The 13083-nt window shown below is 48.5% G+C and overlaps 1 protein-coding gene across 1 annotated transcript in view; it reads left to right on the top strand.

Annotated features, from left to right (window-relative positions):
• Positions 1-13083, top strand: part of CHD4 (chromodomain helicase DNA binding protein 4) — a gene marked incomplete at its 3' end in the record, with an annotated part of 37425 nt that overhangs the window by 6172 nt on the left and 18170 nt on the right. The window contains exons 3-22 of the mRNA XM_017891760.1: positions 1066-1187; positions 1388-1603; positions 1793-1911; positions 2030-2271; positions 2511-2638; positions 2895-3030; positions 3168-3346; positions 3551-3790; positions 5140-5343; positions 5464-5669; positions 7661-7792; positions 8357-8453; positions 9115-9306; positions 10130-10330; positions 10519-10656; positions 10930-11051; positions 11176-11349; positions 11683-11824; positions 11915-12046; positions 12157-12274. Of these exons, the coding sequence (XP_017747249.1) occupies positions 1066-1187; positions 1388-1603; positions 1793-1911; positions 2030-2271; positions 2511-2638; positions 2895-3030; positions 3168-3346; positions 3551-3790; positions 5140-5343; positions 5464-5669; positions 7661-7792; positions 8357-8453; positions 9115-9306; positions 10130-10330; positions 10519-10656; positions 10930-11051; positions 11176-11349; positions 11683-11824; positions 11915-12046; positions 12157-12274 (3240 nt within the window). The remainder of the gene's footprint in view (positions 1-1065; positions 1188-1387; positions 1604-1792; positions 1912-2029; positions 2272-2510; positions 2639-2894; positions 3031-3167; positions 3347-3550; positions 3791-5139; positions 5344-5463; positions 5670-7660; positions 7793-8356; positions 8454-9114; positions 9307-10129; positions 10331-10518; positions 10657-10929; positions 11052-11175; positions 11350-11682; positions 11825-11914; positions 12047-12156; positions 12275-13083) is intronic.

The following is a 13083-nucleotide window of genomic DNA, read 5'->3' as shown; positions in this document are numbered from 1 at the left end:
ACGTCTCTCAACCCCGCCCCCTCCCCTGCCACTTCCTGTCTGTCCTATGTTGGCAGCTGGGTGCCCTGGACTGGCTTCTGCGGTCAGGAGCCATTTTCCCTCTCCTCAGTGGGTGAGGCACTCCCTTCTTCTCTCCACTCCTTTCTCTACCCCCCCCCCCAACTTGGGCGGGGGTGGCTTGGAAAGAGGGAGCGAGAGGAGGGAGGAGGGAGTCTGGTGTGAATGTCTGTTACAAAGGAAGCTGCCTCCTGGCCTTCTGTGTGCCCCTTCCCACCTATCCTTGCCCAGGAGCTTTCAGTATTACCCCAGGCTTTGTGTGTGCTTCCAGCCAGGGGAGGAGGTGGAGCCAGATAGGAGGCGGATTGCTGGGGGGCGGGTGCAGGGGGAGATGGTGACAGCTGGGCTGGTTTGGGCCCCTAGGGAGAAGAGGCTGCTGACCCAGGAGAAGCTGAGGAGGAACATTAGGGTTGGAGATGGGGAAAGGAAATTGTGTTTTAGGAGTGGGCATGAGATGGTCTGGCACCTGAACCTAGGACTTAGAGGTTCTGGTTAATTTGAGCAGTGATGATTTCAAAGTGGTTGGAGAAGGATGTGGTTTCCGAGACCCCTGAACTGATCCTGTTCTGGGAAGGTATATTCTATAGTTTTTGCCTTCTGAGTAGGATCTTTCATTCTCATTCCCTGGTTTATAGAATACTTGGTGGCCAGCTATAGAAGGCCTAAATCTAGTTCTTTTACGTGGTGAACTCTAAGCAGCTCAGTTCAGCTGTACTGGTGAACATCTAGAGGATTGCTGGTAGGAATGGGAGAGAGGAGGCAGGGGTCTGGACAGCTGCCCGAGGTGGGCCTGATCTGGCCTGGCAGGCCTATTTTGGGTATATACAGCTCTGTCTTTGTCTGTTTTTGTCCTGGGTATCAGCTTCCTTCTGTACAGAGTATAGCAGTTCTCTTCAGAGGAATCTGGGACAAGAGGTGGGGAATAAAGTCTAAAGCCTCTGGATTAGGGCCTAACCTTTTGCTATTGATCTTTTTCCCTGCCTACCACTCTTTGCCAAATACATGTAGAAAATGAAGAGGACCCAGAGGAGGATTTGTCAGAAACAGAGACTCCAAAGCTCAAGAAGAAGAAAAAGCCTAAGAAACCTCGGGACCCTAAAATCCCTAAGAGCAAGCGCCAAAAAAAGGAGGTGAGTGGGTGACTGAATGTTACGGGGAACCAGAAGAAGAAGGGAGGAGCTCTGAGAAGGGTTGAAGGGCTGAGGGCATTTGTTTCTTTCTTAGGAGTGGTGGGCCAGGTTCTGGGGATGAGCCTCAGGGCTGTCCTGAGGTCAGCATGTGTGTAGCATGTGTGTGTCTGTCTCCCTCTCCCCCCCTTTCCCTGCTCCAGCGTATGCTCTTATGCCGGCAGCTGGGGGACAGCTCTGGGGAGGGGCCAGAGTTTGTGGAGGAGGAGGAAGAGGTGGCTCTGCGCTCAGACAGTGAGGGCAGCGACTATACCCCTGGTAAGAAGAAGAAGAAGAAGCTCGGACCTAAGAAAGAGAAGAAGAGCAAATCCAAGCGGAAGGAGGAGGAGGAGGAGGATGACGATGATGATGATTCAAAGGTGCCTGGACCTGCATCCTCTTCTTTGTGCTGTTAAACTTTTGTCCTTTTGTTTCTTAGACACCCTACTGCCCTTTAGAACACTTTTTTTTCTTTTTCTTTTAACTCTGTTACTCTGGTTTTTCAGTACAAATTTGCTTAGCAAGTGTGGGCACTAGGTGGCAGGTGCTTGACTTTGCTCTTTCTGCAGGAGCCTAAATCATCTGCTCAGCTCCTGGAAGACTGGGGCATGGAAGACATTGACCACGTGTTCTCAGAGGAGGATTATCGAACCCTCACCAACTACAAGGCCTTCAGCCAGTTTGTCAGGTAAAACAGGAGGGGCTTGCGGAAGGGGTAGGAGAGTCTTTCTATTATCTCTTCTTACTTCTCTTTCTTTCTTTTATTCTTAAACATTTTCCTCTGCTCTTGTCTATTTCTCCACCAGACCCCTCATTGCTGCAAAAAATCCCAAGATTGCTGTCTCCAAGATGATGATGGTTTTGGGTGCAAAATGGCGGGAGTTCAGTACCAATAATCCCTTCAAAGGAAGTTCTGGGGCCTCAGTGGCAGCTGCGGCAGCAGCAGCGGTGGCTGTGGTGGAGAGCATGGTGACAGCCACTGAGGTTGCACCACCTCCTCCCCCTGTGGAGGTGCCTATCCGCAAGGCCAAGACCAAGGAGGGCAAAGGTGAAATGGGGTTCAAATGGGAGTGGGGGTGTCTAGTGTGGGCTTAAGATGTCAAAGACAGAGCATGGGAATGCTGTTCTGTCAGCCCTAAGGTAGGAGAGAGGAGGGAGGAGTGAGTCTTGGATTTTGGAGGGAAGTTGGGGCATCTGACTGTGGGGAAGCAAGCTTAGGTGGAGAAGATCTTTTCCCCATTTTTGGTGGTGTGGTATTTTATATATTTGGATGTATCCTGATTTTAGGTCCCAATGCTCGGAGGAAGCCCAAGGGCAGCCCTCGTGTACCCGATGCCAAGAAGCCTAAACCCAAGAAAGTAGCTCCCCTGAAAATCAAGCTGGGAGGTTTTGGTTCCAAGCGTAAGAGATCCTCGGTGAGAGCCCAGCCCATCGCTTTAGGGAGGGTGCTATGTATACTAGAAAGGATGTGACCTTATATCAGGACCTGTCCTTCATAGTGAGCACATAAAAATGTGTGGAGTTGCCCACAGAACAAGATGAGACTAGGCTCCCTGTATAACGGTGCTTGCTGGGATTCTGGTATCCTCAGTGAGAGAGTACTCCCTTGTCTGCCGCTCTTTCCTTCCCCTTGGCTTGAATGTCTAACCTTATTCTTTTTCATCCTGTCAGAGTGAGGATGATGACTTAGATGTGGAATCTGACTTCGATGATGCCAGTATCAATAGCTATTCTGTTTCTGATGGTTCCACCAGCCGTAGTAGCCGCAGCCGCAAGAAACTCCGAACCACTAAAAAGAAAAAGAAAGGTGTGTTTCTCTTCTGTATATTTGTGATGGGATGAGGTGGGAGTGATTGGGGAAGAATCTCCCTAAGGAGATAGGGGTTGGGGGTGGGGGGAGGTAGTTTTTTTCTAATAACTGGGCTTTCCCTCTTCCTTGCCCAGGCGAGGAGGAGGTGACTGCTGTGGATGGTTATGAGACAGACCACCAGGACTATTGCGAGGTGTGCCAGCAAGGCGGTGAGATCATCCTGTGTGATACCTGTCCCCGAGCTTACCACATGGTTTGCCTGGATCCCGACATGGAGAAGGCTCCTGAGGGCAAGTGGAGCTGCCCACACTGCGTGAGTGTCTGGCCATTGTGTCCCCTTGGAACTCATGAGAAGAAGGGTGGGACAGTAAAGCTCTCTGGGGCCTGGATGGAAATCGAAGTGCTGGTGCTGCGGGGTGTGAGCTTTGGGAAGCATTCAAAGGAATGATGGGTACTGGCTTCAGACTTTGGTGGGTGGGTGGGGGTAGTAATCTGAATCTGTGGTCCTTTACTGCAGGAGAAAGAAGGCATCCAGTGGGAAGCTAAAGAGGACAATTCGGAGGGTGAGGAGATCCTGGAAGAGGTTGGGGGAGACCTCGAAGAGGAGGATGACCACCATATGGAATTCTGTCGGGTCTGCAAGGATGGTGGGGAGCTGCTCTGCTGTGATACCTGTCCTTCTTCCTACCATATCCACTGCCTGAACCCCCCACTTCCAGAGATCCCCAACGGTGAATGGCTCTGTCCCCGTTGTACGGTGAGTGACTGATCTCAGCCAGGGCAAAAGATGTGGAAAGTGCAGTCTTTTCTATGTAGGGTATTGTGAAGCTGGAGTGTGGGAGAGGAACGGTGAGCTTTTCAGCCCTGAGAAAGGTATTTTCCTTTATCTTTTAGTGTTGGGATACTTTTGTCCTGGGAAAATGTAGGACTAACTTCAAACAGAGGAGTTGATGTTTTGCCAGCTCTCTTAAGAGGAGATGAAGCAGTGTTCTTCTAGCTGAGAACATTTGTCCCTGTGTTGACACCCTGCCTCAGGGTCTTGGTAGCTTACAATGTTTTTAATTTTTTTGTTAAAAAACTTTTTTTTTGGGAGACAGGGTCTCACTCTGTCATCCACTCTAGAGTGCAGTAGTGCAGTCATAGCTCATTGCAACCTCCAACTCTTGAGCTCAAGTGGTCCTCCTATCTCAGCCTCTTGCTGAGTAGCTAGGAGTACTGGTGCATGCCACCGTGTCCAGCTAATTAAAAAAAAAAAATCTTTGTAGAGACAGGGTCTCACTATGTTGCCTAGGCTGGTCTTGAACTCCTGCTCTGAAACTATTCTGCTCCCTTGTCCTCCCTAAGTGCTGGCATTACAGGTGTGTACCACCATGCCAGCCAGTTTAGAATGTTTTAATAGGGCCACTTACTGCTTTTAGATTGCTTAAGGGAGGAATTCTGTGCTTTAAGTCTGTCGATTTCCTGATTCTTCTGGCTTGCTGTTGAAGTCTAACTACTGGCTTTGTTAAGCAGATAGGAGTGATGGTGGCACGGAAATCCTGGATGATGTCCAGAAATGGAGAGGGAATTGTATCACAGGTTGAGCACCCTAATCCGGAAGTGGGAAATCCAGAATACTTCTGGTCCCAAGCATTTCACATGAGAGGTCCTCAACCTGTATTCTCTCCCTGGAGGAGTCCTGGGATTACATTTTATTTGAAATGAGATCTTTTTTTTTTTTTTTGAGACGGAGTCTCTGTCCCCTGTCCCCTAGGCTGGAGTGCAGTGGGGCAATCTTGGCTCACTACAACCTCTGCCTCCCAGGTTCAAGTGATTATCCTGCCTTAGCCCTCCGAGTAGCTGGAACTACAGGCGCGTGCCAAAATGCCCAGCTAATTTTTGTATTTTTAGTAGAGACGGGGTTTCACCACGTTAGCCAGGATGGTCTCGATCTCTTGACCTTGTGATCTGCCCACCTCGGCCTCCCGAAGTGCTGGGATTACAGGCATGAGCCACAGCTCCAGGCCTGAAATGAGATCTTAATCGTCCTTTGATAAAGTTGAGACTGTGGGCTGTCGCTTCTCCCATGGTTATGATTTGAGATTAAGTTGTCTCTTTTTCCCTCAGTGTCCAGCTCTGAAGGGCAAAGTGCAGAAGATCCTAATCTGGAAGTGGGGTCAGCCACCATCTCCCACACCAGTGCCTCGGCCTCCAGATGCTGATCCCAACACGCCCTCCCCAAAGCCCTTGGAGGGGCGGCCAGAGCGGCAGTTCTTTGTGAAATGGCAAGGCATGTCTTACTGGCACTGCTCCTGGGTTTCTGAACTGCAGGTAAGTTTAGGATAGGCTGGAGATGTAGGGGCTACGATGAATAGGATAGTGATAAAAGAGGCTTGTGGATAGAAGGAATGAGCACAGCTTCTTGGTGGCTGATTTTCTTTCCGCTCCAAGCTGGAGCTGCACTGTCAGGTGATGTTCCGAAACTATCAGCGGAAGAATGATATGGATGAGCCACCTTCTGGGGACTTTGGTGGTGATGAAGAAAAAAGCCGAAAACGAAAAAACAAGGACCCTAAATTTGCAGAGATGGAGGAACGCTTCTATCGCTATGGGATAAAACCTGAGTGGATGATGATCCACCGAATCCTCAACCACAGGTACCAGCTGGGCACATGGGAGATAGGCAGTCTCCATGGGAGATTCCCGCTGAAGGGATTGGGAAAATGGATGTCACCAGCAACTTAGACTTGGAAGACACTGGTTTTTTTTTTTTGAGACAGAGTCTCAGTCGCCCAGGCTGGAGTGCAGTGGTGTGATCTCGGCTCACTGCAACCTCTGCCTCCCAGGTTCAAGTGATTCTCCTGCCTCAGCCTCCTGAGAAGCTGGGACTACAGGCACGTGCCATCACGCCCAGCTAATTTTTTTGTATTTTTAGTAGAGACGGCGTTTCACTGTGTTGGCCAGGATGGTCTGGATCTCTTGACCTCAGGTGAAAGTGCTGGGATTACAGGCGTGAGCCACCACACCTGGTTGTGTTTTTGAGATGGAGTCTGGCTCTGTTACCCAGGCGGGAGTGTAGTGTTGCAACCTTGGCTTGCTGCAACCTCGGTCTCCTGGGCTCATGTGAATCTCCTGCTTCAGCCTCCCTAGTAGCTAGGCATAGGCACCTGCCACCATACCCAGCTAATTTTTGTATTTTTAGTAGAGACAGGGTTTCACTATGTTGGCCAGGCTGGTCTTGAACTCCTAACCTCAGGTGATCTCCCTGAGTTCTGGGATTAACTTGGCCTCCCTAAATTCTGGGATTAACAACGCATGAGCCACCGCGCTTTATTTTGAGACAAAGACTAGCTCTGTTGCCCAGGTTTGAGTGCAGTGTCGTGATCACTGCTCACAGCAGTCCCAAACTCCTGGGCTCAAGCAATCTACCTGCCTCAATTTCCCAAAACGTTGGGATTACAGGCGGGAGCTACTGCGCCTGACACTTTATGTTGTTGTTTATTTATTTTATTATTGTGTTTTTTTTTGAGACGGACATGTTGCCCAGGCTGGAGTGCAGTGGTGCGATCTCAGCTCACTGCAAGCTCCGCCTCCCGCGTTCACGCCATTCTCATGCCTCAGCCTCCCAAGTAGCTGGGACTACAGGCAATTGCCACCACGCCCGGCTAATTTTTTATTTTTTTATTTTTTTTAGTAGAGACGGGGTTTCACTGTGTTAGCCAGGATGGTCTCAATTTCCTGACCTCGTGATCTGCCCACCTCATCCTCCCAAAGTGCTGGGATTACAGGCATGAGACACCGCGCGTGGCCTATTTATTTATTTTTTGAGACAGAGTCTTGCTCTGTGGCCCAGCCTGGAGTGCAGTGACATGATCTAAGCTCACTGCAACCTCCGCCTCTCAGGCTCAAGTGATTCTCTGCCTCAGTGTCCGGAGTAGCTCTGATTACAGGCATGTACCACCATGCCTGGCTAATTTTTTTTTTTTTTTTTGAGACGGAGTCTCTCTCTGTCACCCAGGTTGGAGTGCAGCGGTGCAATCTCAGCTTGATGCAACCTCCACCTCCTGGGTTCAAGCAATTCTTCTGCCTCAGCCTCCTGAGTAGCTGGGATTACAGGCACGTACCACCACGCCTTGCTAATTTTTGTATTTTTAGTACAGACGGGGTTTTATCGTATTGGCCAGGCTGATCTTGAACTCCTGACCTCGTGATCCACCTGCCTCAGCCTCCCAAAGTGCTGGGATTACAGGCATGAGCCACCGCACCTGGCTTGATGCCTGGCTAATTTTTTTTTTAGTAGAGACGGGGTTTCGCCATGTTGGCCTGGCTGGTCTTGATCTCCTGGCCTCAAGTGATCTGCCTGCCTGGGCTTCCCAAAGTGCTGGGATTACAGGTGTCAGCCACTGCATCCGGCCAACACTCTATGTTAATTATTAACTGACTGAATTCTGGTGTTTGAGTATAACTAGGAGAGTATAAATTAGAGATAATTTTTGGTCAAAGACTGGTATAGTAGAGGCTCTGAAAACATGTGATCTGTGGCATACCTAGAGGCCTGGTGTGGAACATACGGTATTGCCAGTTTTTGAGAGCAAGTGAGGAGGGTTGCTTTTTCTGGCTCTGAGGGTTTTTTCTCCTTGACTTGCAGTGTGGACAAGAAGGGCCACGTCCACTACTTGATCAAGTGGCGGGACTTACCTTACGATCAGGCTTCTTGGGAGAGTGAGGATGTGGAGATCCAGGATTACGACCTGTTCAAGCAGAGCTATTGGAATCACAGGTGAGTGATTTGGGGTGAGGAATAGAGTTCTTTCTTTTTTTCTTTTTTTTTTTTTTTTTTTTTATACGGAGTCTCGCTTTGTCACGAGGCTATAGCGCAGTGGCATGATCTTGGCTGACTACAGCCTTTGACTCCCTGGTTCAAACGATTCTTCTGCCTTAGCCTCCTGAGTAGCTGGGATTATATGCATACTCCACCATACCAGCTAATTTTTTTTTTTTTTTTTTTTTTTGAGATGAAATCTTGCTCTTGTCCCCCAGGCTGGAGTGCAATGGTGCGATCTCGGTTCACTGCAACCTCCGCCTCCCGGGTTCAAGCAATTCTCCTACCTCATAGCTGAGATTACAGGCGTCTGCCACCACGCCTGGCTAATTTTTGTATTTTTAGTAGGGACAGGGTTTCACCATGTTGGCCAGGCTGGTCTCAATCTCCTGACCTCAGGTGACCCGCCTGCCTCAGCCTCCCAAAGTGCTGGGATTACAGGTGTGAGCCTCTGTGCCTGGGCGAGTTGTTTCTTCTATAGAAAAGGACTTTGGGCAGCTGTGTGATGTCTTTCCTCTTTAGGGAGTTAATGAGGGGTGAGGAAGGGCGACCAGGCAAGAAGCTCAAGAAGGTGAAGCTTCGGAAGTTGGAGAGACCTCCAGAAACGCCAACAGTTGATGTGAGTCGGGGTGGAAGGGACTGTAGAGTCGTTGTTGGGTAGGACAATGTATCTTTGCTGCAGTCTAACGATGGTACTCTTAGGTAATGAAAAGATCACTTCAAGTCTGCTTCCCCACTTCTCCACATCTCTATTATCAGAAAGCACTAGGATTACTTTCTTCTTTTGTCATCAGAAAAAAAAAAAGGAGGTGTATTTTGAATGATTTAAGAAGTGTTATCTGGGGGAGGGGTCACATAGCCTAGCTTTTATGAACTTACATTGGAATCTGGCTTAATTCAGGCTCAGTTCCTCTGGGTTTTGTTTGTACAGTGTAATTTGAGGGTGATTGAAGTTAAAAAGATGCATCTAACAGGGACATACATTATTTACCTGGTAGATCCTGACTAGCAGAATTATTGTATTGGTAGGGAGTCTGTGATGTGTTTTTCCTCAATGATATGTAGGACCAAAATCAGATCTGTCTGGTTAAGCCCTGTTTCCTGGAGGACCCTAAAGTGAACATGAAATTGCAGTAATTATAGGGGATCTCTTCCCTCAGAATTTTTTGTAGCTCTTCCCCAGGAGGATCCGTGAAGACGAGAGAGGAGGAAGCAGCTGCTGTATTAGGGGAGGAAGGGAGTTCCTTGCCAGCTCTTGACTTCTCTGTTTCATCCTTCAGCCAACAGTGAAGTATGAGCGACAGCCAGAGTACCTGGATGCTACAGGTGGAACCCTGCACCCCTATCAGATGGAGGGTCTGAATTGGTTGCGTTTCTCCTGGGCTCAGGGCACTGACACCATCTTGGCTGATGAGATGGGCCTTGGGAAAACTGTACAGACAGCAGTCTTCCTCTATTCCCTTTACAAGGAGGTAAGGAAATCTGGGGCTGATAGTTTTTTTGTGTGGATATTTTGTGTTTGAAGCCTTTACTTACACTCTGAGTAGAGAGATAAGAGAATAAAAAAATTGGTCTCTGACCTTCAAGAACACTGTGGATAATAGATAAACACATGTACACATGTGTTTAGTAGATAGTAGATAAATGTGATAGTGGATAAACATACGTACGCAGCGGAAGATTTGAGGGCATGGAGCCCTGGGTAGGATTAGCAATGGGTCCGTAGAGTCTCAGTTCTAGGGGAATGATTACGTGTTGAGGGAAGTAGAATTACGAGTAGAATTAGTATAGAAAGACTTGGCTGTACGCAGTGGCTCACACCTGTAATCCCAGTACTGGGAGCCTGAGGTCGGGAGTTTGAGACCAGTCTGACCAACATGGTGAAACCCCGTCTCTACTAAAAATACAAAGTTAGTCAGGCCTGGTGGCGCACGCCTGTAATCCCAGCTACGTGGGAGGCTGAGGCAGGAGAATCACTTAAACCCGGGAGGCGGAGGTTGCAGTGAGCTGAGATTGCGCCACTGCACTCTAGCCTGGGCAACAAGAGTGAAACTCCGTCTCAGGAAAAAAGTATAGAAAGACTTAATGGGAGAGATAAGACTTGTAGTTATGGTGGGACCTTGGCGTTTTGGAAAGGCATGGGCTGGGCATGTGTATGGAGGAAGGTGAGAGCAGGAGCAGGAGCTCAGGTGTCAGTCCTTGGCTCGGCTTTAGGGGACATCAGGGTGCTGGGTGTTCACTGGGGTTGCAGTGTGCTGGGGCCCTTAGTCCTGACTCTCCTCTTCTTCCTCAAAGGGTCATTCCAAAGGCCCCTTCCTAGTGAGTGCCCCTCTTTCTACCATCATCAACTGGGAGCGGGAGTTTGAAATGTGGGCTCCAGACATGTATGTTGTAACGTATGTGGGTGACAAGGACAGCCGTGCCATCATCCGAGAGAATGAGTTCTCCTTTGAAGACAATGCTATTCGTGGTGGCAAGAAGGCCTCCCGCATGAAGGTATCTCAGGGCAGGGAAGCCACCCTAGAGAAAGAGTTGCGGCTTCTGGCTTAGTTTACCTCCTTGTGATCTGGTCCTTGGTGAGGCAAAAGGGTAATCCTGGGAGGAGGAAAACATTCCGTCAGTCCCCGGGTTGTGATTACACCAGAGGAGGTGACTAGTAGTGACCAAGTTGCCTTCATGTGCAGAAAGAGGCATCTGTGAAATTCCATGTGCTGCTGACATCCTATGAATTGATCACCATTGACATGGCTATCTTGGGCTCTATTGATTGGGCCTGCCTCATCGTGGATGAAGCCCATAGGCTGAAGAACAATCAGTCTAAGGTGAGGGCTGAGGGAGGGATGTTGGAGCCTCGACTTTGAGTTTTTTCTAGTACTCCCAATTCGTTAAGGGGAAGACTTGCAGGTGGAGAGGAGAGAGAAAAATTGTCTCTGCCTTCTTTCCTTGTATGTGACAGCCCTTGGTGGCCAGGCCTTTAAAAAGAATGTGAGGAGTGGGATGCGTAACTATTGGGCAGTGAAAAACTTGAAATTTGGTAGAGATTTACCAGAGCTGTGTTTTCATTGGATTTCACTTTTTTCCATCTGCTTCACCAGTTCTTCCGGGTCTTGAATGGTTACTCACTCCAGCACAAGCTGTTGCTGACTGGGACTCCATTACAAAACAATCTCGAAGAGTTGTTTCATCTGCTCAACTTTCTCACCCCCGAGAGGTTCCAGTAAGTATGTGTTTATCTGTAATCGGCTCATAATTGTCCTTCTCATTCTTCCTGTTGTCCATTTCCTGTATCACTTTTCTTCCCTTCTCCTTCTCCAATGACTTTTTCCTTTTTCTTTCTGAAGCAATTTGGAAGGTTTTTTGGAGGAGTTTGCTGACATTGCCAAGGAGGACCAGATAAAAAAACTGCATGACATGCTGGGGCCGCACATGTTGCGGCGGCTCAAAGCTGATGTGTTCAAGAATATGCCCTCCAAGACAGAACTAATTGTGCGTGTGGAGCTGAGCCCTATGCAGAAGTGAGTTGGGAGGGACAGAAACAGACTCCATTTAGACATCTGCCAGTCTGCAGAGTGTTTCCTATTCCTCCCCCACTCAAGCTTCAAGGCATCTGGCGACAGGAGCAAGCAAGGCCTAAAGAAACCTGATGCTAGGGCGCTGGAGCGCATGGTTCTGACTTATTTTAAGTGATACCTTTCCGTATTTAAAGTGGTGGTGGTAGTGCTTGTGCGTTAGGTGTTCTTAGTGCCAAAGTGGGATGTGTTGGAAGAAAGATCTCAGTTGTTGGGCCTGCATTATTAGTCATTGAAAGCCTCTCAAGTCTAACCTGTCTTTCTACCTTGGCCATGTAGGAAATACTACAAGTACATCCTCACTCGAAATTTTGAAGCACTCAATGCCCGAGGTGGTGGCAACCAGGTGTCTCTGCTAAATGTGGTGATGGATCTTAAGAAGTGCTGCAACCATCCGTACCTCTTCCCTGTGGCTGCAATGGTATGTAGTGCCACCTCCTGTTCTTCCCTGGGTTGGGACTCCTCCATATGTGCTTGCTTTTAATATTTTTTTCTTTGCTTTTGTTCTCAGGAAGCCCCTAAGATGCCTAATGGCATGTATGATGGCAGTGCCCTAATCAGAGCATCTGGGAAATTATTGCTGCTGCAGAAAATGCTCAAGAACCTTAAGGAGGGTGGGCATCGTGTACTCATCTTTTCCCAGGTATCATGTGGACTGGGAGCTTTAGGGAACAGTCACAGACAACCCTCAGTGACCTCAGGAAAGGGATTACCATCTGACTCTTCCATAATTAAACCATGCTCCTTTTACAGATGACCAAGATGCTAGACTTGCTAGAGGATTTCTTGGAACATGAAGGTTATAAATACGAACGCATCGATGGTGGAATCACTGGGAACATGCGGCAAGAGGCCATTGACCGCTTCAATGGTGAGAGAGAAGTTGTTTCAGGAATCCTCTGTAACTTCTTGTGCATCTCCTATTCTGTGCAGTTCTTTTCGGGCTTTGTCATTTGAGATGGAAGAGTAAAGGTTTTGAATGTCTCAATTGGAAGAATGTATTGGACTATTCCTAGGAGATTTTTTCCTTTGGGGTCTTTGTTCTTTCTGCTAGAAAGAAGAAAGCATTGTATCTTGAGGGCAAGCAAGGGGTCAGGACTTGTTCAAGCTCAAATAGCAAGTTACTAGGAGACTTATCTGCCTCAGTAGACACTACTAGGATTTGGTTTTGTTTTTTGTTTTTTGTTTTTTGTTTTTTTTGAGATGGAGTCTTGCTCTGTTGCCCAGGCTGGAGTGCAATGGTGCGATCTCGGCTCACTGCAAACTCTGCCTCTTGGGTTCAAGTGATTCTCCTGCCTCAGCCTCCCAAGTAGCTGGGACTATAGGTGCGTGCCACCACACCCACCTAATTTTTGTATTTTTAGTAGAGATGGGTTTCACCATGTTGGCCAAGATGGTCTCGATCTCCTGACCTCATGATCCGCCCGCCTTGGCCTCCCAAAGTACTGGGATTACAGGCACGAGCCACCACGCCCAGCCTGTTTTGTTCTGTTTGTTCGAAATGGGGTCTCACTCTGTTGCGGAGGCTGGAGAGCAGTGGCACGATCATGGCTTACTACAACCTGGACCCACATCCAGGCTTAAGTGATCCTGCTGCTTCACCCTTCCAACTAGCTAGGGCTATAGGCTTGAGCCACTGTACCTAGCTAATTAAAAAAAATTTTTTTTTTTTTTTTTTTT

Source organism: Rhinopithecus bieti, unplaced genomic scaffold (assembly GCF_001698545.2).
Source record: "Rhinopithecus bieti isolate Rb0 unplaced genomic scaffold, ASM169854v2 scaffold_21022, whole genome shotgun sequence".
Taxonomy (NCBI): domain Eukaryota; kingdom Metazoa; phylum Chordata; class Mammalia; order Primates; family Cercopithecidae; genus Rhinopithecus; species Rhinopithecus bieti.
This window is presented reverse-complemented; position numbering and strand designations above follow the sequence as displayed.